We start from the raw sequence: 22696 nt of genomic DNA on the forward strand, positions 1-22696 counted from the left end.
TGTCAGGCACTGATATTGGATGAGAAGGCCTGGCTCAAAGTAGTTTCCACTCTAATTCATCTAAAAGGTGTTCTATGGGGTTGAGGTCAAGACTTTGTGCAGACCACCCTAAACTCGCTCATCCATGTCTTTATGGACCTTGCTTTGTGGCACTTTTATTTTTTCGACTAAAATGTTTTTTTCGGGGAAATTAACACTGTGTTAGTCGACTAAAATGAAAAGTATTCAGATGACTAAAACACAACTAAAATAGCAATTTTACGTCAAAAGACTAAGACTAAAAAAAAATTGAAATTTTGACGTCACAATTAACACAGCTGCTGGATATAGTACTTTCTGGATTCCCCTGGGTTAACCGCAGCAACAGTCTATGAAACTTATCAATTTAAATACTTGGCTCAGACAATGAGCAGTCCAGGGGCTGTTGTTTTGTAGTTTATTGTAGAACTTGGATAGGAGAAGGGATAAATGGGATACTCCAACTGACAACTATTTACAATGGTGAGGACACCTGACTTTAGAATGCGGCAAGGCAGCTGCTTCACCTTGCCACTGAAGTGAAGATAGATTACGTTTTCCCGTTTGAATTTCTCTTCAGGGTTCTAACTTGGCACCCCCTTTCTCTCTTACTGTGTGTGCTGACACCTGTCCACTGGGGTGGTCCACTTCCTGGGCAAACCCCTGGCTAGCTTCCCGGTACTCATGGACACTGGTTTTCCCAGAGTTGCTCTGCCTCCAACTCCACTAGTCAGCTTTCCTGGACCTCCGGATTCAGCCCCACACTCCTGGCTCACAAGGCCGACCGCCTGTGTCCGCCATCCACAACAGCAGAAGGAGAGACAACTGTCACCCTCCTTCTTAGGCCTCTTGCACACGATACTCCTGTTTGGGCATCTTGCGGCTTAAAAATGCTCAGTACAGCTTTTTGAGCTAAAATATAGCCCATTAATTGTAATGTGCCTATGCACACAGGCGCGTAAACAAGCGCTGTGTATTCTTCAGTAAGAACAAAATAGAAAAATCTGCATTTTTGGTCAGTAATTTAAGCCTCAATACTCGCAAATACACTTGAATACACGCGAATACTCTCAAATACTCTCAAATACTCGCAAATACATACAAGAAAAAAGGTCTGGAAAAAAGTAGATGCTCAAACAGGAGTATTGTGTGCAAGAGGCCTTAGACTTGGCTTCCTGCCCAAAGACCCCCCTTCCTCATGTGCTCTTGGCATTTATACCCTATCCCATGATGCACCCCTCACTGTGCCAACCCACTGGGACAGGTACAAAAGCCTGTGCGTCATTGGCCAGGTTTCCTCCACTGTCTAACGAACCTCCTCCATTGAATACAGTGGGGACACTCCCTCAGCCCACATGAATCGCATATATAGAGCAGGCCTAGCTACTGATCAGGCTCCCCTGATAAGCAGAGCAACAATGCTTTACCTACCTAGCACCTATATAGGAGGGTGCTACATGTATCACAACGGCTAAATCTGTGTCTGTAGTGCATGTTCAAACCTTAAAGGTGAACTACACTGCATCTGAGTACCAAAAATCAAAAACATGATTTGATTAATTTTTGTTAGTCAAAGCAAACTCCCCTATCCATCCATGTCTCCATGCTTTATTTTGCTGAGAAATTACAGTACTTTGAAAAACACCCCCCTTAACATTTCTGACTGCAGCCCTCTTGAGAAAGGACAGATTATTTTTTCATATACCAGTGATTGGTTTCTAAGCGGAAGTGAGCCTGATTTTGCACTCTCCAGCTTTAGTAAATTTGTAGATTTGGGAAATGAGTTTATCTGTACAAACAAGCTATGGCTATAGCCAGGTTTATTAAAGCAGAGTTCTGCCCCCAGAACAAAAATTAAGTCTGACTTTTAATATTAGGACACTTACCTGTCCTGGAATCCAGCGATGTCTGCACCCCAGCCAATGTTTTCATCGGCTGTGAGGTGCTGCCGCCGCCGCCGCCATTGCTGGTAAGAGAACCCAGCCGTGAAGCCCTGTGGCTTCACGGCCGGTTCCCTACTGTGCACAAGTGAAGCGCGCTGTGCATTCTGAATGGGGTGGCGGCGGGCGAAGGAGGAGGGGGCTGGGCTTGTGACGTACTTTGCCGCAGACGAGTCCACCGGAAGTAGGGACGGGTACCTGTCAAAAACAGGTACCCGTCCCCCCCCATCCCCCCGAAAAGTGACAAATGTGGCACCAGAGGGGGGGAACAAACAGATTAACGGAAGTTCCACTTTTGGGATGAACTCCGCTTTAAGGATAGGAGTTCAGAAAAACTGTTTGCCTGCTGACATTTTGACAACACACATGTAGTTTTATATATGACTTGTCATTTTCTTTATGCAGTAAAACCTTGGATTGAGAGTAATTTTGGTTTGAAAGCATTTTGCAAGGAACATATTTTTTTTTTTTATAAATTTTGTCTTGATATACAAGCAGCGTCCTGTCACAACTGAGTATAAAAGAGGAGAGTCGCCTCTAAGTGTAGCAATATGGTTACATTTAATGAAGGTTCAACATTTAGCAATTCACATGGTTGATTAATAAAACAGACACATCTAAGTATGGAGGCATCTGGGGTAAAGCTGTCCACATAGACCATCCTCCTCACCGCCATCGATGTCATCCCTTCCACACTCCACTCCACGAGCGCTTCAAGTCTCACTTTTAGATCACTCTACTGCAGGGTAGTCTTCCCGGACATGACTGCAAACTGACAGCAGTGAGAGCCGGCGGTGCAGAGGACGGTCTTTGTGGACAGCTTTACCCTGGATGCCTGCATACTTAGATGTGCCTCATGATGTGATGTGCCTCATTTAATCATCAACAATGTAAGTTGCTAAATGTTGAACCTTCAATGTAATCATATCGCTACACTTAGAGGCGCCTCTCTTCTCTTTTATACTCCTGCTGGATTTTGCTTCTCATCCCGTTGTGGAGGCGGCCATTTGTGGATGGACATTTTATGGTTACACAACCTATCACATTGCTATAATCTTTTTATATGGACTATAAACTGAAGGATTTATGAATAAATAGTTGTGGAATTATTAATCTGAGTTTCTGTTATTTCCTATGGGGAAATTTGCTTTGATATACGAGTGCTTTGGATTACAAGCATGTTTCCATATTAGTTTTGTTAAAATTTTGTAGTGAGGGGGTGGGTTTTAGTGTTTTGTGTATTATGCATTGAGTTTGAAACTTGTGAAAGAGACCTGTCTCTCACTCGTACCATATGGTGCACTTGTTGCTATTTTCTTATTGTCATGTTTTATATTCTTTAAAGTGGTTCTAAAGGCTCAAGGTTTTTTTCCCTTCATGCGTTCTATGCATGAAGGTAAAAAACCTTCTTTGTGCAGCTGCCCCCTAACACTTACCTGAGGCCGATCTTCTTCCAGCGCTAGGCACAAGATGCAATCTGCTGTCATTTTGCAGCCAGTAAGCCAATGAGGAGAGATTGGGTCGGGCCGAGCCATGGCTTTGTGTGTAAATGGACACATAGAGCAGTGACTCAGGCAGGAGCCTCTATGGGTGCCCTATAGCAAGCTGCTTGCTCAGGAGCCACCTGGCAGGAAGGACGGGCGAGGAGCGCCAGCGGGGGACCCAAGAAAGAGGATCAGGACTGCACAGAGCAGGTAAGTATTACATGTTTGTTTTTTTTTTTTGTTTTTTTTTATTATAATAAACCTTTAGACCCCATTCACACTAGCGCGACTTGTCAGGCGACTTTGTCGCCTGGCAAGTCGCGGTGGGTCGCCTGCCATTGATTGGCACAGGACCGGTTCTAATAGGAGCGACACAAGTCATTTCGACTTAGAAAAAGGGTTCTGTACTACTTCGGGGCGACCTGGAGACGACTTGCATTGATTTCAATGATCTGAAGATCCGTGCAAGTCGCGCCGTGCACCGCGACTTCACAGGTCGCCCCATCAAGTCGTGTCGCCCCTGTCTGAACGGGGTCTTAATATCACTTTAATGCAATATAGAAAAAAAAGGGTGCAAAGTTGTGATTCTGTGTATGTTCGCACTTAGCAACATAATATAGGAGGCTGGAATAATGACATTTTGTATGAACAGAATGGCTAGCTATGTGCGTCTTCTTTCATTATAATACAACATGCCTGACACCAACTTGGAATTATCAGGCTCCCAGCTCACTATTATATACAGTACAGTAAATAATATTTGCTTTGCACAGCAAGAACTTGTTAGAGCCATTTGACCTTCATGTAGATAATGCACATTCACTTCTCTTTTCTCTCAGCGGCAGGGGGTTGGTGAACCAAGTGTCTACCATGCGGTGGTGGTTATATTCCTAGAGTTTTTTGCCTGGGGTCTGCTGACAACTCCCATGTTAACGGTAAGTAAGATCACAACCCAGATCTTCTGTAATGGTTACGTACTTTTTTCAGGAAACATTAAACGTGATGCTTTTCTTACAGGTTCTGCACCAGACCTTTCCACAACACACATTTTTAATGAATGGTTTAATACATGGAGTTAAGGTAATGATCTGGCAAGGAATGCCTATGCACATAAACAGCTTTAGTTTCTTGTGTGTATCTATGCCACCCTAATTCTGCCTCAATTCTTCAGGGACTTCTCTCCTTCCTTAGTGCCCCCCTCATTGGAGCATTGTCAGATGTGTGGGGCAGAAAGTCATTCCTTCTTCTCACTGTTTTCTTCACCTGTGCACCTATACCTCTGCTCAAGATCAGCCCGTGGTATGTAATGACAACAGTTGTAGGTAGCTAGCATATAATGTTTTACCATTATCAAACATACAGCAACTTACAGTTCTTTCAGGCACATCGATTAAATGAGGCTACATTTCTGTCTTTTTTCATTTCTCTATGTAACATTTTGTAAAAAGTGATTTTTATTCTTTGTGAAATTTGTATTTCTCTATACAATCCACATAGGAAAAAAATATGAGGTTTGCCTATTAGTTTCATGTCACAATGGTGTTTTATTTATTTTTGTTTTCTCCATATCTTTCTTCATATCACTATTACTTATGAACCTGGGATTATGGTTTACCTCGTTATCTTTTTATATCTTTTTATATCCTGTTTGTACAACTCTCTGATGCTTTTGGGATTTCCTACAGGTGGTATTTTGCAGTGATTTCTATGTCCGGTGTCTTCGCTGTCACATTCTCTGTGATCTTTGCTTACGTGGCTGATATCACCCAAGAACATGAGCGAAGCACAGCATATGGCCTGGTGAGCGCTACATGTTTACCTGCAGAATCATTTTTAAATATGTTCTGTAACTCTTTCAATACATAGCTAGCTCACGTATTCAGGCTCTTGGCTTCAGTGCAGTTAAGCAGTACAGCTTGGTCAAGGATAGCAAAAAAAAAAAAAAAGCACTATGATGATGTCATCCTCCTATTCTCTCCTCCTGTAATCATGTTCACAGTGTTTGACTGGCAGTGCTGTATAAGGTAATAGAGCCCAGATTGGCTCACACTACCGACTCACTCTTTGTTATACTAATGTCTATTTAGTGGGTTACAAGAAGCTAAAATAAATAAAAAATGAAGGTGCCAAGAATAATTTTTGTGTAACTAATGTGTCTGGATTATGTGCCGACTTAATTTTAAAGTTCCTAATCTAAGTTCACTATATTGACCCCTTATGTATTTGTACATGTTGATCATAACACCCTGTAATTTCCTCTTCTCAAGAGAGAATAAATTCCTCTAATCTTTCCTCGTAGCTGAGCTCCTCCATGTCTCTTATCAGTTTGGTTGCTTTTCTCTGCACTTTCCCCAGTTCCCCGATATCCTTTTTGAGAACTGGTGCCCAAACCCGAACTGCATATTCCAAATGAGGTCTTACTAAGTCTCTCTCTCTCTCCCTTGCTAGCTTTGGAAGCCACAGTTTGGCATTGCATGCTATTATTAAGCTTATAATCTACCAAAACCCCCAGATCCTTCTCTACTATGTATTCCCCCCTCTGAATTCAATCTTTTAGCCAATTTTCTATCCATTTACAAACTGGTATTTCCAAGCCTGTAGACTTTACCTTACACATTAGCCGTGTGAGTTTGCATACAGTCTTTTTGAAAAATTTCCCATTTCTGTTCTGTGTTCATCATTGCCAATATTCCCTCCCAGTCTAATTTTAATTAATTGTCACATTTTGCACACTTATGTTGCATATTTTTTCATTTACTACAAATCGTACCATTTCCAATGGTTGTTTGTAACATGGGAACCTTCTTATCACCTGCCTTAGCCATCCCCCCATCTTTCCCCATCCCACCCACCAATAGGGGCTGACCCCTGTCTGACCTGTCTGCCCCATTATAATTTAATTCATCCTCCCCTCTCAATCCTGCTTTAAAAACTCCTCCAGCCTTCCCATAAACCTCTCCCCAGCACAGCAGACCACCGTCCATTTAGGTGCAAACCATCTTAAGCATATAGGTTGTACCCCAATAAAAAGTCAGCCCAGTGTTCTAAAAACCCAAATCCTTCCCTCTTACACCAGGTCTTTAGCCATGCATTCAGTTCTCTAATCTCTGTCTTTCCTGTGTTGCGCATGGCAAAGGCAATATTTCCGAGAATATCACCTTGGAAGTCCTTCCCTTCAACCTTCCATATATTTTGTCATTCGTTCCACCGTAGACCAAGACAGCAAGATCATGCCCAGCCCCTCCCAGTAATTTATCAACCCAATCCACCACATGCCAAATCCTAAAACCGGGAGACAGCAAACCATTCAGTTGAGGCAATCCTGGCAACAAATTATTCTATCACCAACTGTCTGGCCTACCTGCACTACCCTTACCACCCCTACTAGATAGGCTGCTTATCAGTGCCCCCTCATCATTGCCCATCAACGCATCCTCATCAGTGCACATCAGTGAAGAAGAAAGATTACTTTTTTGCAGAAATGAGAAAAAAAAAAGGGTTTTTAATTTGAGGTCTTTCTTCAATTATTTTTTTTTTTTGTTTAGCAGAAAATAAACAATGGTGAGAAAATACCACCAAAAGAAAGTTCTGTCTCAAATTCTATAAATTTCATATGGGTAGAGTGTTGCATGGTTGCGCAATTGTCATTCAAAGTGCGACCACACTGAAAACTGAAAATTTGGCCTGGGCAGGGGGGGGGGGGGGGTTAGAAGTGTCCGGTATAATAAATAAAAAGCCCACTATATGTCTCAGCAAATTTATATACAATTCTAGAACTCAGATTATGATGAACTGTTGATATTCGACCAGTGTGCGGTCCTGTATTTTCATGCAGTGTTTTGCTTTGGCACGTAAGAATCTCCCCAGAAATTTTTCCTTTTGGGCCAAGTGTGTGCACCTTTTTTTTCTATTTACTGTATGGGGTTGATTTACTAAAACTGTAGAGTGCAAAATCTGTTGAAACTCTGCATGGTATCTGCATCAGAAAAAAATCTGGAAGTTGACTGGTTTCTTTCGAGAACTACACCACATTTTTCACTCTCCAGTTTTAGTAAATCAACCCCAATGTGTCCCATATTTATAGAAAAGATGCCTCGTGTAGTAGCAAGAATAAATTGGCAAAAAACATACTTCTAATTTTATGAATTGCTGACTCTCACCTTGTACATCATATATCTGGCGATTTGCTGTAGAGCAATATTGAACATTTTAGATAAACCTGCCTTTCCACCTGTATTCTGTGCTTCATCATACTGTGCTCTTTCTACCTGGCAGCATTAAGGTAGTCTTGATTTGAGGGGGGATATGATATCAATGTACAAATACTGTACTGGCAACCCTAGCATAAGGAACAAACTTTTTAGAGAAAGGGAATACAATAAGACACGTGGCCACTCACTAAAACTAGAGGAAAAACGGTTTAACCTTAAAATACGTAAGGGGTTCTTCACTGTAAGAGCGGTAAGGATGTGGAATTCTCTTCCACAAGCAGTCGTATCAGCAGGGAGCATCGATAGTTTAAAAAAACTATTAGATGGGCACCTTAAAGACCACAACATACAGGGGTACACAATGTACGGTTAACAGCAAACACACACACACATCATAGGTTGAACTGGGTGGACTGATGTCTTTTTTTCAACCTCACAAACTATGTATGTAACTATGTATCTTCTTAGTCTTACAATACCAATAAAAAAAAATTGTGTGCTAAATTTTCTTACGGTCTACACCAGGGTTTCTCAACCTGGGTTCCATGGAACTGAATGGTTCCTCCAGAGGTAGCTAGGGGTTCCTTGAGCAATGAGAAATTTCTGCCTCTCAGTAAGTTCTCACTGACACCATTGATCTTTTAAGGTATTTGTAAGGGGGTTAATTGTTCCCAATGACCACATGTGTAAGGACCATTCTTCCCACTGACCATCACACTAATGTATCATGAGTTGTAGATATAGTCATTTTTATCAGGGATTCCCTGAGACCGGAAAGTTATTTCAGGGGTTCCTCTGTATTGAAAAGGTTGAGAAAGGCTGCTTTACACCCTTCTCAAAGCTTGGAAATGGGCACTAGGCAGATCACATAGCACTGAATATTTAATGCAAAAACATTGCTACTATTGACTCCTGGTATCTCCAAGGAGTCAAACATTGCAATTCTAACTACGCTACACCTGCTTGTAGAGCCCTCAAGCCAGAGACCTTGTTCATAAAAGCTGTTGTGCCTGCACACTGGAAGAACATCCAAACTCTATTTGGATAGTGTCCTTGGTGAGAATTAAACCCCAGACCCCAGTGCTTAACCGTTCGGTTGATTAAAACATAAAATGGAGATTTCATTTTTATTTTATCTTTGTCCGAGCCTTGCTCATGTCCTAGGCATAGAGGAGGGAAAGACACTAAGATAATTGATGGAATGCCAAGCATTACTTCAATCTAGATGGAACTGGTGGCAAAAAAAGCAACTGGCCAAACTCTGTTAGACTTAAAGCAGCATTAAAAACAAAAATTTAAAGTAAACTAAAGGCAAAACATTTTTTCTTCATTTTTGATAGTGTAAAGCACCCAGCTTCATAACCTTTGTTTTTTTGCCATCTTTTTCCTATTGGGTAGAGTGTTATGAAGTAGATGTGGTATTTTTTTTTTTTTTTTTTTTACTAGTAATGGTGGCGATCTATGATTTTTAGCGGGACTGCGACATTACCGCGGACAGATCGGACAACTAACTGACATTTTTGACACTTTTGGGGGTACCAGTGACATTACTACAGTGTGCCCTGTGTCTCCACACGTGCTCCACTCACCAAAAATCTCTCCCTTCGTGGGGATAACGAGCATTCACAGCACTACCTGGCTGTATGGGGATATCCAGGTCCCACAGGAAGCGGTCACTCCTTTTCTTTATTTCCACTGCCCCAGCAGTCTCCTAGATATGCGGAAATATTAAAAACAAGCTCCATAGCATAACTCCGTAAGACCAAATGTATTAAAAGTAGGTAGTATTGCACTTACATTGATGTAAAAGTTCAACAAGCAGCCTCAGCCTCTTTTATAAAACCAGGAAGTCCGGGACGCGATGTGTTCCACAGACCCAAGAGCAGGAGTCAATGACGCTGTAGGTCTGCCCATTGGCAAGCTTTCCCTTCACTTCCAGTCACATAACCAAAACAGAGGAAATCTCTCCAAAGTGAGGTGTAATCCCTTGTGACCAGAACAGGTGTCCCTATTGGAAGATTTCCCATCTTTTCCTGTTCTGGGAACAACACAAAATGTAGGGTTTTTCTTTTACTTTAACTGTCAGTGAAAACAGTACACAGGACAAATACGGTGAATGTCCCTAAAGAGGGCATAAACCACAACAAAAACCTCCTCTCTCTATCTAAAACTACATTTTTGCCTTGGATTATATTGTAATATATTGCATTTTACCATTGCTTAACTACTTGCCATCCGCGCTACAGCCTATATACGGCTGCAGCGCGGACTCGAATTTTCGGGAGGCCGTTTTTAAACGGCCTCCCAGTGACACGCCCCCCGCGCGCTCCCGCGAGCGTGCAGCGGGGAGAATCTGTGTCGGCCGTGTCCCTTGGACACGGCCGATCACAGATCGTGGTGAATGGCCAATCACAGCGGCCATTCACCACGTGATCGGATCATCCAATGAGAGATGATCTCATATGTAAACATATGAGATCATCTCTCATCGCCGGCGCTCCTTCCTCACACGGAGCCTGCAGTGTGAGGAAGGAGGGAGAGCTGCACAGCACCAGGGACAAAGAGACATGTAATCAGGGCACTGATCACCAGTGCCCTGATTACTACAAGGTAAAAAACATACACAGTGCCCCCCCATCAGTGCCCACAGTGCCCGCCATCAGTGTCCCCATCAATGCCCACAATCAGTACCCATAGTGCTGCCAGTCAGTGCCCATCAGTGCCTGCTCATCTAGGCACTGATAAGCACTGACTGGCAGCACTATGGGCACTGAGTGTGGGCACTGATGGTGCTGCCCATCAGTGCTCATCAGTGCTGCCCATCAGTGCCACCCGTCATTGTCCATCAGTGCCATCCGCCAGTGCCCATCAGTGCCGCCTCTCAGTGCCCAGCAGTGCCGCCCGCCAGTGCCGCCTCTCAGTGCCCAGCAGTGCCCCCTATCAGTGCCCCCTATCAGTGCCCCCTATCAGTGCCCCCTATCAGTGCCACCTATCAGTGCCACCTATCAGTGCCGCCTATCAGTGCTCATCATTGCGGCATATTAGTACCTCCTCATCAGTGCCCATAAGTGCCACCTCATCAGTGCCCATAAGTGCCGCCTCATCAGTGCCCATCAGTGCAGCCTATCAGTGCCCATCAGTGCCGCCTCATCAGCGCCCTTCAGTGAAGGAGAAAAATTTATTTTCAAAATTTACTCACAGAAAATAAGAAAAACTTTTTTTTTTTTTTCAAAATTTTCTGTCTTTATTCTTTTTTTTTGTAAAAAATAAAAAACCCAGAGATGATTAAATACCACCAAAAGAAAGCTCTATTTGTGTGAAAAAAATGATAAAAATTTCAAATGGGTACAGTGTAGCATGACCGCGCAATTGTCAGTCAAAGTGTGACAGCGCTGAAAGCTGAAAATTGGCCTGGATGGGAAGGGTGTTTAAGTGCACAGTAGGCAAGTGGTTAAAGGAAAGTTCACTTTTGTAAAAGAAAAAAAAAAAAAAAAAGAAGTGTACATCTTTTTTCAGGTAAAAAAAAATGTGCATTTTTTTATTTTTAACTAAGATCCTGCAAAGTATTGACCCACGATAGCAGATCGTGGGTGCTATGCAGGGCTCGAGCAGGCAGTTACACACAGTCAGGAAGACTCAATAAACTATCTAGAGTGCTCAACAGTGCCCTGGTAGCTGCAAAGGCTGCCGGGCTTTGTAGTTTTCACATTCACAGAACTCTGTGAATGAATGACGCCGCCAGGCAGGCGAAACACTGTACGGCTGCGTTTTTACTTGTGATAGTGAGCGGTGGGGGAAGATCCCTGCTCGCTGTCACAATGGGTGTGCGTGGGCCAGTGCTACAGTTACATGTTACACCCTGAATATGCGTGTAACATTTTACAAAAGCTGAACTATATAGGAAGAGATACTCACCTGTTCAACATGTCGGCCCCGACGTGTTCTCCTGTGTGCCGGTGTTTGGGCCTCTTCTTTGGCCAGTGTGGAATGACCTCACTCCTGTGCATGCGAAGGAGCTAATCATCCTGGCACATAAGATCCGGCACTCTGTGAGCTGATCATGCGGCTAACATTGTGGGGATCACTGTGGTCAGGGGAGTTGGTGTAGTTTATTGCAGAAGAGACATTGCATGTCTGTGCTGCAATAAAAAGCTTACATGCTCACAGTGACTTAGAGTAGTAATTTAATAACGCTTTAAATATGATAGTGATGGCTGCATTCATTTTTTAATTTTTTTTTTTGGCTTTTCCTTTATTTTTCAGCCACTAACATATTTCCTGTCTCCATTACATATAGAGGACTAACCGAGATGCCATTGGACAGCAGCATTGCCATTTTGGGGAGAGGATAGTGTTAGACTAAGAGATTTAGATGGACTTTAACATTTAAGGCTCCGTTCACATCTAGGCGTTTTTGGGCGTTTTTGGGGAGTTTTTCTGCTCTAGGATCAGCTCTCAAAACGCCCAACAAGACAAATCCTATTCATTTCAATGGCCCCTGTTCACATCCGAGCGTTTTGACGCTGTAAGCAAAACGCCTAACGCTCAAAAAAGTACATGAGCTTCTTTTTGGGCAGATTACAGGCGTTTTCCATTGGTTTCTATTCCATCTAAAAACGCCTGCACAAAAAAGGCCTGTAAAATCGCGGTAAAAAACGCGCTCAGGTGTGAATGTAGCCTTAAAGCTAATACTTTTTAAGCAGTTTACATAAATTAATACAAGCTGAGCATTATAAGCAACTCTGTTGGTGTTAAATGGTTTCTCAGCCCTCTAACTGATACTTTGTCAGGACAACTTGGTCCATTAAAGAAAATTGAAAAATAACAGTCTTTTTGGCTGCCTCACCAGGTGAAAATAAAGGAAAAATCCCCCCCCCCCCCCCAAAAAAAAAAAAAAAGAATATTACATTAATAATTTGAAAGCTGCGTTTAAAATACATTTTCGTTCTTAGGTTTAATAACACTTAAAAAGCTCCCATTAGAAATCCCTAGTCGGTGCTTCTCCCTACTTCAGAATTTGACTATCCTGTTTCATTTTAATGAATTTAAATATGCACTGTGGGTTTGTGCAGATTTAGTTTTGTATAACCTGTTCTGTGCTTGGATTGTTCTGAAGGAGCAGTCATTGAAACCTGCTGCACTTCATACTTCATTGAGAGCTGAAGCACCTTTTGTACAGTAATTATAAAGTATGCCTTGCAGCAGGTAATAAATCCCATTGGAACTTGTAAAACTAGAATGGGTGCCCTGGGGATGCTGCGCTATAGGACACAATCTATGTTTTATGTTTTTGTTCATTTTAATAGTTATCTGCACTTTAAAATAAAGTGCCCTTCTCTTGCTTTCCTTCCATTCTGTGTGCCAAACTAGCTTTCCAGATGCATTCTTGCCTCAGTTTAGCAAACAAGGCCTTCGATATTTGTTTTCATCTTGTTACTAAAGTCCGCATAGTAGCTTCCCCTCGACTTCTTCTGTAAGCCATCTCCTTAGTGTAGCCTCCCTAGTATAATTATTTTTACTTGACTTGTTTTAACAACTGTTCATAGGCATTGTTGGGCTGGAAAGTCCAGTATTCCATATGGCTAATTAAGATTTGTTTTTGCAAGCAATTATTGAAAAAGGTAGTGTTCTTCCTAGAGCGCATGGTAATCTGTACTGTAACAGCCTAGATTTGGCTAGAACGAATCCTCCACTGCAAACCTACCGTCACTTTGCCCAGAAGGTTTACACTCCATTTAAATAATACTGTTTGTTTATGAAAAGCCTCTGAAATCACACTGTATGTTTTTATGTGGTAAGGCCAACGTGTGTATGTGTATACATACTTTATTCTTTGATGCCAAGACATTGATGTTCTTGTTCCTACATTTTAGAACAAATTCCAATTTTAAAAAAAAAAACATCAAGCTTGATGTCTGTGAGGCATATAATGTTATTCTTTCCCTAAATGTGTGCTTACTTAATCTCTGTATTCTATGTCTATATATAATTTTCACCAATGTTGCCCATTGTTTTCAGGTGTCTGCTACTTTTGCTGCCAGCTTGGTAACTAGTCCAGCAATCGGTGCCTACTTGGCTCGAGCATACAGCGACACTCTAGTGGTAGTATTGGCATCTGGAGTGGCACTTCTTGATATAGGATTCATCCTAATTGCTGTTCCTGAGTCGCTTCCAGAAGAAATGCGCCCAGTTTCCTGGGGAGCACCCATATCTTGGGAGCAAGCAGACCCCTTTGCGGTAAGAAAATATCACTTCGTAGGGGCACTTCAATTATTCTGTGAAAGGAACTGAAGCGTGTTTAAAGTGGAACTTCACTCTCCCATTCAACATTGATTATTATTAATCCTCATGCTGCTAGTATTAGTAAATAGATAGAAAAGTATATATTTACTTGTTTTAAACTTTTTTTTTTTTTATTTATTTATTTTTTTTTTTATAAATTTCTTCAGTTATTTCCTGGTCTCTTGTCTAGGCAAATTATGTTATACATGCCAGGAGTCTTCAGCAGAGGAGGAGGGGTTTTCTCAGCGAAGCACACTTTCCTGTGTGCATAATTGAGCTAAGGGCAGGAAGTAAATGCTACATCAATCGTTTGCCCATGCTCAAGATGGCCACTACCAGTAATGCTAGGGGGGTGATTTTCAAAGCGATTTCCTTTTCAATGATTTTTATTGAAAGTTTTCAGCATACAAACGTGTGATAAAAAAATGCAATGATTGAAAATGGTACGTAACAGTATAACCATCTCAATGGTCGGGTAGTACAGTCCGAAATAGACAAGCATAAAAATACAGTAGAAAACTTGTTATTTCCAAGGAGGGAGACCTTGCGAAGTGAGGGCTCAAGGGCTCCCACACAAGTGGATATATAGAGACGTACCTCCGCAATGCGTCATCAAAGCGATTTCTCAGCAAAATTGAGCCATGGATGGATGGGGGACTTTGCATAGAAGGAAAAAAAAAATGAATTGGACAGCATTTTTGGTTTGTGTTGCTCAGATGCAGTGAAGATCAGCTTTAAGAGTGAGAAGTTGTACCACTTCAAGTGATTTTGTATTATATAGCATAAAAAGCGAGGGTTTTCTGATTACTGGCATATGAATTTTGGCCAATTGCCTAACAAAATAGTAAAAATGAGTGCATTAAAATTTTGCTGATGAAATTTGTTGGGGAAAATTGTCTGAAGAAATTGTCTGCTTTTGAGCCTGTTGCCAGTGCCTCATTCTACATAAAATGTAAAGAAGTCTGCTATTGTTCAAACCGCTCTTGTTTTGCAGTTGTCTTTACAACCTTACAAAAGTGTAAAGTCCCTTTTTTAAAATTTGGAAAACATGACGTAAAAAATACAGCCACTTCCATCGCAGACATAATTCATGTAGGTTAGCTGGCATTATGACTTACTGAATTTATTACATTCTGAAGCGCATAGTTGAAACAAGTAACCTTTTGGAAAGTCTGAAGTCCTTATCTTCATTTGCTCTAGGTTAGTGTCTCAGTATTGGAATTGGAGGATTGACATAACAGAATGTCATTTAGTATTTTCAGCATAGCAATGTTAGGTAAAAAAGGACCACAGAGAAGACTCACAAACATTTAAATCTTTTACTGTGATCCTACTTGTACTTTAGTTTAATTCATTTTTATCTCTTAAAAATATTACACTCACCCAGACTAGACATCAAGGGGGAAGTTTGCTAAAACTGGTGCACACAAGAATCTGGTGCAGCTGTGCATTGTAACCAATCGGCTTCTAACTTCAGCTTGTTCAACTAGGCTTTAACAGTAAGTCCCGGTTCACACTATTGCGATGTGGAAACACTGCGAATATACTCCGTGCTCCCGTGTCACATCCACAGAACAGTTCACACTGCCATATGCGATACACTGGGGGGGTGTCAATTCAAAATTAACGACACCCCCAGATCAGATCGCATATCGTAGTGCGATCTGACAGTTTGCACATGAATCGGATCGCACTGGTGTGAGCCACCATGCAATTCGATTCTGCTGCGGACCAAATGTCTACATAGCAGGATCGTATGATCTCTGCAGTTTCACCAGGGAGAATGACAGGCGGCTTTGTTTACATCAGCCGCCTGCCTTTCTCCCTCTCCAGCGGGAGATCGCGAGTGACGGGAGGACATCGAAGCCGCCGGTCACTCACGCTGGGATGGCAGTGAACGAGCGGGGGCGGGAGCGCTTGCCCCCTATTGGCTCGCGGGCGAGTGACGTACCCATATGTCACTTCGCCCAGGGGGGGCTGACCGCCGCAGTATATGTACTTGCGGCGGTCGGCAAGTGGTTAAATAGTTTGGAGAAGGGTTAGAATTTCTGTCCGGTAATAAATGCTGTCCATATCCCTGCTGATTTTTTTTTTTTTCTAGCTCATTGAGGCAGAAAATTTGTGGAAATCTCCCATAAAGAGACAAACAAAGTAAAAATCCTGTTGAGATTCTAAAGTGTTCATCACACTAAAAAAAAAGGTTTTGGGCTGAAGTCGAGCTTTAAATAGCAAAAAGTAGAATCACATTTTTTTTTAGAGCAATAGCTCTTAATGAATTGCAGTAGCCATAATCGCAGGCTAAATATCACCCTTGTAAAATAACCCTTGGCGGTCCCTTAGGACTAGAGTCGGAAAATGTGCTCTTAGGCTAAATAACGGTTCTCGGAATCAGTCATTACTGCATCAGGGGGCAAATACGGTCAATACAAATCTCTTGCGGTGTTTTCCTTGTTTTTTAATACAGTCAGCTTCATGACGAGAAGTAAAAAATGGACATGACATCTATGATGGATTGGGGAAATTTGCAAATATGTAGATGGATATCGGGCAATAGTTTCCAAAAGGATGTACTTGTTAGAGTTACACTTCCACCAATTCTATTTAGATTTGTGAAAGTTTTTTTCTGGCGCCTTGTTAAGGGTTTCACGAGTGTTGCATGTCACAAGCTTTGCTGTTGTCAGTGAAAACTGGGTTTCAGCTTTAAAGTATAACTTAAGTCAAAACTTTTTATCATTTTGGATAGTCGAGAGGGATTAGAACACTTATTAATTATATGTTTTTTTGCTTTCTGTGCCCCCATTGAGGAGATTCGTTCTCTCTATTTTTCCTGTTTACCATTATCATTAAAAAAAAAAGAAAATCCCAAATTTTGGGTTGTATCCAGAAAAGTAATAGAGGTGAACTCTTCCAATGGTGATTCTAGTTTCGGTGACCTGGGGGTCCCCTTATAATTGCCTTAATTTGCAGGTATTTCTTCTTACTTCCTGCTTGGCTATGGGATAGGAAGTGAAGGGAAATCTCCCCAATGGGACACAGATGGGGGAAAAAAAAAATCTGACAGGGGTTATAACCGTACATTATTCTATCCAAAATGAAAATAAGTTTTTCCTATAGTTCTACTTTAGGCTGAAAATTCATATCCGCTATGTTCTCTTACAGTGTATGTACATGAGTGTTTCTAAAACAAATTTCTATTTCTAGTATGCCAATTCCTACATACAGTTGTGCTTATAATGTTACATACCCTAGCAGAATTTATGATTTCTTGGCCATTTTTCAGAGAATATAAATGATAACACAAAAACTTTTCTTTCACTCATGGTTAGTGTTTAGCTGAAGCCATTTATTATCAATCAACTGTGTTTTACTCCTTTTTTTTTTTTTTTTTTTTTCTCCAAATATAGGTTTTTATTGAGGCAGAAGAATGCAGACATTTCAAACCATACAGGAAGAGCAGTCTTGTGGTGTGTTTTACTCTTTTTATCATAATGACAATAGAAACTACCCAAATGACCCTGATCAAAAGTTTACATACCCCAGTTCTTAATACCGTGTATTGCACCCTTTAACATCAATGACAGCTTGAAGTCTTTTGTGGTATTTGTGGATAAGGCTCTTTATCTTCTCAGATGATAAAGCTGCCCATTCTTCCTGGCAAAAAGCCTCCAGTTCCTGTAAATTCTTGGGCTGTCTTGCATGAACTGCACGTTTGAGATCTCCCCAGAGTGGCTCAATGATATTGAGGTCCGGAGACTGAGATGGCCACTCCAGAACCTTCCCTTTATTCTGCTGTAGCCAATGACAGGTCAACTTGGCCTTGTGTTTAGGATCATTGTCATGTTGGAATGTCCAAGTACGCCCCATGCGCAGCTTCCAGACTGATGAGTGCAAATTTTCCTCCAGTATTCTTTTGATAACATACTGCATTCATCTTGCCATCAATTCTGACCAAATTTCCTGTGCCTTTTGTAGCTCACACATCCCCAAAACATCAATGATCCATGTCCGTGTTTCACAGTAGAAATGGTGTACCTTTTATCATAAGCCTTGTTGACTCCTCTCCAAATGTAGCGTTTATGGTTGTGGCCAAAAAGCTAAATTTTGGTCTCATCACTCCAAATGACTTTGTGCCAGAATGTTTTGAGACTTGTCTCTGTGCTGTTTGGCGTATTGTAAGCGAGATACTTTGTGGCATTTGCGTAGTAATGGCTTTCTTCTGGCAACTCGACCATGCTGTCCATCTTTCTTCAAGTGCCTTTTTATTGTGCATCTTGAAAAAGCCACAGCACATGTTTTCAGAGTCCTTTATTTCACCTGAAGTTATTTGTGGGTTTTTCTTTGCATCCCGAACAATTTTCCTGGCAGTTGTGGCTGAAATTTTAGTTGGTCTACCTGACCGTGGTTTGGTTTCAACAGAATCCCTCATTTTCCACTTCTTGATTCGAGTGTTAACACTGCTGATTAGCTTTCTCAATTCCTTGGATATCTTTTTATATCCCTTTCCTGTTTTATACAGTTCCAACTACCTTTTCCCGCAGATCCTTTGACAATTCTTTTGCTTTCCCCATGACTCAGAATCCAGAAATGTCAGTGCAGCCCTGGATGAAAGGTGCAAGGGTCCGTGTCAGGAGTCCAGAAACTTGTTGACCTTTTTATACACACACACTAATTACAAGTAAACAGATCACAGGTGAGGATGGTTACCTTAAGTCCCTGTTCACACTGACAAGTCGCGCTCCATGCAGTGCAATGGAACCGTTCTAATCGGAGCAACTCAAGTCGCTCCGACTTAGAAAAAGGTTCCTGCACTACTTTGGGGCGACTTGCATTGACTTCTATTAGAGAAGTCGTCTGCAAGCCACGCTGAAGTCGCGCTGCACGGGGCGGCTTCAGAGTTAGGGGTGACTTTGAAGCCGTCCCAGTGTGAACCCAGCCTTAATAGCCATTCAAACCCCTTTGTGTCAACTTGTGTGCATGTTATAAGGCCAAAATTACCAAGGTATGTAAACTTTTGATCAGGGTAATTTGGGTAGTTTCTGTTATGATTTTAAAAAGAGTAAACACAGTTGATTGATAATAAGTGGCTTCAGCCAAACACTAACCATGAGTGAAAGAAAAGTTTTTGTGTTATCATTCATATTCTTGGAAAAATGGCCAAGAAGTCATAAATTCTGCCAGGGTATGTAAACTTATGAGCACAACTGTACATGTTTTCTAAATGGTCTTTATTATTGGTATAGAAGTATGCATTGGTTCCCTTCTTAAGCATGCTTTTTTTAGCATGGAAAAAACTATGGACTAAGCAAAGGTGGTTCTGAAGTATTTTCCTAAGGGACATATTTGTTATCATAACTTGCGATTTTCCTTATTACAGTCGTTGCGAAAGGTTGGCCAGGATTCCACAGTCCTCCTCATCTGTATAACTGTCTTTCTGTCTTACCTTCCTGAAGCTGGGCAGTACTCAAGTTTTTTTCTCTACTTGAGACAGGTAAGCATTAAAAATCCAGATTGCTAAAAAGTTTTATATTGTACACGCATATGCTTGAATTTGTTTTGTGTATGTTTAATCAATACAGCAAAGGGACTGCTTTTCCATGTATATATTTAATCCTGGGTACATCTTTTTGCATAGTCTGTAACCCGTTTAACAAGAAACTGGAAGTCAGGCAAGTTGCTGAAATGTTTATTTCAAGAAATGTACCGTATATATAAAATAAGCTCTTGGGATTGTTGTATCTGAAAAGCTAGTTCATAAGAAATTTGATGCATCACACCAGACAAGACTATTGCAGACTATTTTCTAAATTAGTCCAGAGACCAGCAGATCACATCAGTCATAATAAAAAGCTTGCAAACTTCTTTATTAACAATAAGAATCACAAAACTTCCTTTTTGAAAATATTTCAAACATTTAATAGTTCTCCTATTTTTATTTCTTAACAGGTGATTGGCTTTTCATCAGAAACTGTGGCTACATTTATAGGCGTTGTTGGAATATTGTCTATTTTAGCTCAGGTACGTTTTAATATTTGCCCCCAGTTCTCTGCTTGTACTTATTCTGGATGTTGTCAATTTGTTGCACTTCGGTAAAACTACCATCAGTGCCTCTACCACATATGAATAAGTCGAGAGAGAACTGTATATAGAAAGCATATATGTTACCTTTTGACGTTTGTTGTGTTCTATCACTTTCTGGACATAAGGGTTACGAGTGAAGCTAAAGCTCTTGCATTAATGTTCAATATTATTTTTTTATATGGAATAATGTTTTTTTTTTTTTTTGTTCTAAAAAACTGTATATTATAATATCCTTCATTGTGTCTCCAGACTGTGATGTTGGGTGTTCTCATGAGATCTATCGGTAATAAGAACACTATTCTCCTTGGGCTTGGCTTTCAGATCCTGCAGTTAGCTTGGTATGGCTTTGGCTCTCAGCAGTGGTGAGTGATAACAGATTCTATTTGTGGAAACCAACTAAAATATGCATTTCTCTTTGTAGTTTGAGATGAAGTCCCCGTTCACATGAGGTCGCTCCGACTTATGGGGCGACCTGTGAAGTCGCGTGCAGCGCGACTTGCACGGACTTCACATAATGGAAGTCAATGCAAGTTGCCTCCAGGTCGCCCCCAAGTAGTACAGGACCCTTTTTCTAAGTCGGAGCGACTTGTGTCGCTCCTATTAGAAAGGCTCCTGTACTACACAGTGGGAGCGACGGTGCACGACTTGTCAGGCTGACCAAGTCGCCTGAAAAGTCGTACCAGTGTGAATGGACACAAAGACTAAATTTATCTTTTGTTTACAAATGCAAAGTATTTTATTTTTAAGAATTTTTTTTTTTTTTTTTTTTTTTTTTTTTTTTTAACCAGTCCATATAGGGCTGTTTGGATATTGGCAAGCTGAACACTTCCAAACCAGCCCCTGCATTACCCCTCCTTTCTCACCAGTATGGTGTTTGTAGAAGGTTGGACATCTTCTTTTTTTTTTTTTTTTTTTTTTTTTTTAACACTACTGGAAAAAAAATGTCAACCATTTTTTTTTTTTGCCAACCTTCTTTGCTCCGTGGTATATTTAATTTGAAGATATGGCTGCTATCTGGATTGGCATTTCCCCAGCACTAGCTTTGGAGGCTGTATTTGCACCCTGCTATACTGGGTGTGCAGAGCAAGCCTGGAATATAATCTTTGGGTACTGGACTCTGTATTCTGGGGCTTTTCAGGACTGACTATACTGTGTTAGCTGCAAAGAGCTTTCCAGACCCAGAGCTGTACCACAGGCACGCTGTCTTAAGACTCACTTAGTGAGTAAGACTGGTTTGGTTGAAACATCAGGAGCTACCTCGCTGTTTGCACTGCTGGGCACCTTTTTCAAATTTCCCACCATTGCTTGTATTACCGCAGTAAAGGTTATTGCTAAGGGGACCAAATGATAACATCTGCTGGGTGGAACTCTTCACTCTCTTTCCTGCCATGCAGCCTGGAGGAGGTATCGCCTTTCTGTAATCTGGAACCACTATTGTTATAGGGGCAACATCATTGAAATCTTTCTCAGCTCTATTGAGTGAGGCCAGATCCTCTGTCATGCCATATAACTTAATGTCCACTCAGGTCTTATTAGGGGTTTGTGATCAGCTATTGGGGCATTCTGCGCACAAAGTGCATCTGGTGCTATCTCCGCAGAATTGGTCTCTGACCTTCCTAGAGTAATTTCTTCCTGATTCCCCATGATTCAATCTGATAAATCCTGGATCAGCTACCTCTAGCGTTATTTTCTCTATAAGCTAGTATCCAGTATTTTGTACATTTACAATTGCATCCATGCCTTATCAGTTTGGTTGCCCTTCTCTGCACTTTCTCCAGTTCTCCGATATTCTTTGTGAACTGGTGCCCAAAAGTGAACTGCATATTCCAGATGAGGTACTCCCCCCTAGTATGTATGATGCATGCATATTTTTAGCCCCCAAGTGCATAACTTTACATTTATCAACATTAAACCTCATTTGCCACATAGTCATCCAGTTAAGCAATGCATTGAGGTCAGCTTGTAAGTTGGAGACATCCTGTAGTGACGTTATTTCACTGCATAGCTTGGTGTTAGAGACTGAAATTGTAAGTTGAATCCCAGACCCTATATCATTTAGAAATATGTTAAAAAGTAAGGGTCCCAACACTGAACTTTGGGGTACACCACTGATCACCTTAAATCATTTACAGCAGCGGTCCCCAACCTTTAATTTACACATGTGGGGAACTGTGTCAAATGCTTTGGCAAAATCCAAATATACTCTGTCCAGAGCCACTCCTTTGTCTACAGTTTTGGTAACTAAACATCACAAAGACCTACTGTCATTTCAATAACTATACCTAGTAGCGGTTTGAGGTGTTTGGTGATTTTTAGAGAGAACTGTCAAGTGGAAATCCGAGCTAGAAGGAGCCTATCTCATTTGGTCATGACTGTGGGGTTGCGACCTTTGCTGGCATCTGGCATCTATCTATGGGCTGGTGTAACGTTAGAAAACCATACCTCGTGAAAATTCCATACCCACGTCACTTCCTGTCAGAAACGTAATGGAACAGCTGAGCAGCGTATCAGTTCCGAATACGAACAGCTGAGGAGCATACTAGTGTGCATGCTCGGAGGGTATGGAATTTTCACGGTAGTGTGTGTAACGTTACACCGTATCAGCTGTTGCGGCGGTTACATTAGAGGTTACATTAAAACCGCTCGGCTGCCATATGAGTCCTCTCCGCTCCTATCCCTGTCA

General features: G+C 41.4%; 1 protein-coding gene across 2 annotated transcripts in view; it reads left to right on the plus strand.

Moving 5' to 3' along the window:
- LOC309555320 (hippocampus abundant transcript 1 protein-like) overlaps nucleotides 1-22696 on the plus strand; it is a 53806-nt gene that overhangs the window by 25307 nt on the left and 5803 nt on the right. The window contains exons 2-9 of one of the 2 annotated variants that reach the window (XM_082257276.1): nucleotides 4282-4377; nucleotides 4460-4522; nucleotides 4614-4741; nucleotides 5128-5242; nucleotides 13672-13890; nucleotides 19310-19423; nucleotides 19879-19950; nucleotides 20263-20375. In XM_082257276.1, coding sequence (XP_082113402.1) covers nucleotides 4282-4377; nucleotides 4460-4522; nucleotides 4614-4741; nucleotides 5128-5242; nucleotides 13672-13890; nucleotides 19310-19423; nucleotides 19879-19950; nucleotides 20263-20375 — 920 coding nt within the window. The remainder of the gene's footprint in view (nucleotides 1-4281; nucleotides 4378-4459; nucleotides 4523-4613; nucleotides 4742-5127; nucleotides 5243-13671; nucleotides 13891-19309; nucleotides 19424-19878; nucleotides 19951-20262; nucleotides 20376-22696) is intronic. The other variant, XM_082257277.1, reaches the window with a different exon arrangement.

The sequence above is a fragment of the Pelophylax lessonae genome, assembly GCF_965119305.1.
Source record: "Pelophylax lessonae genome assembly, chromosome: 1".
Lineage (NCBI taxonomy): Eukaryota > Metazoa > Chordata > Amphibia > Anura > Ranidae > Pelophylax > Pelophylax lessonae.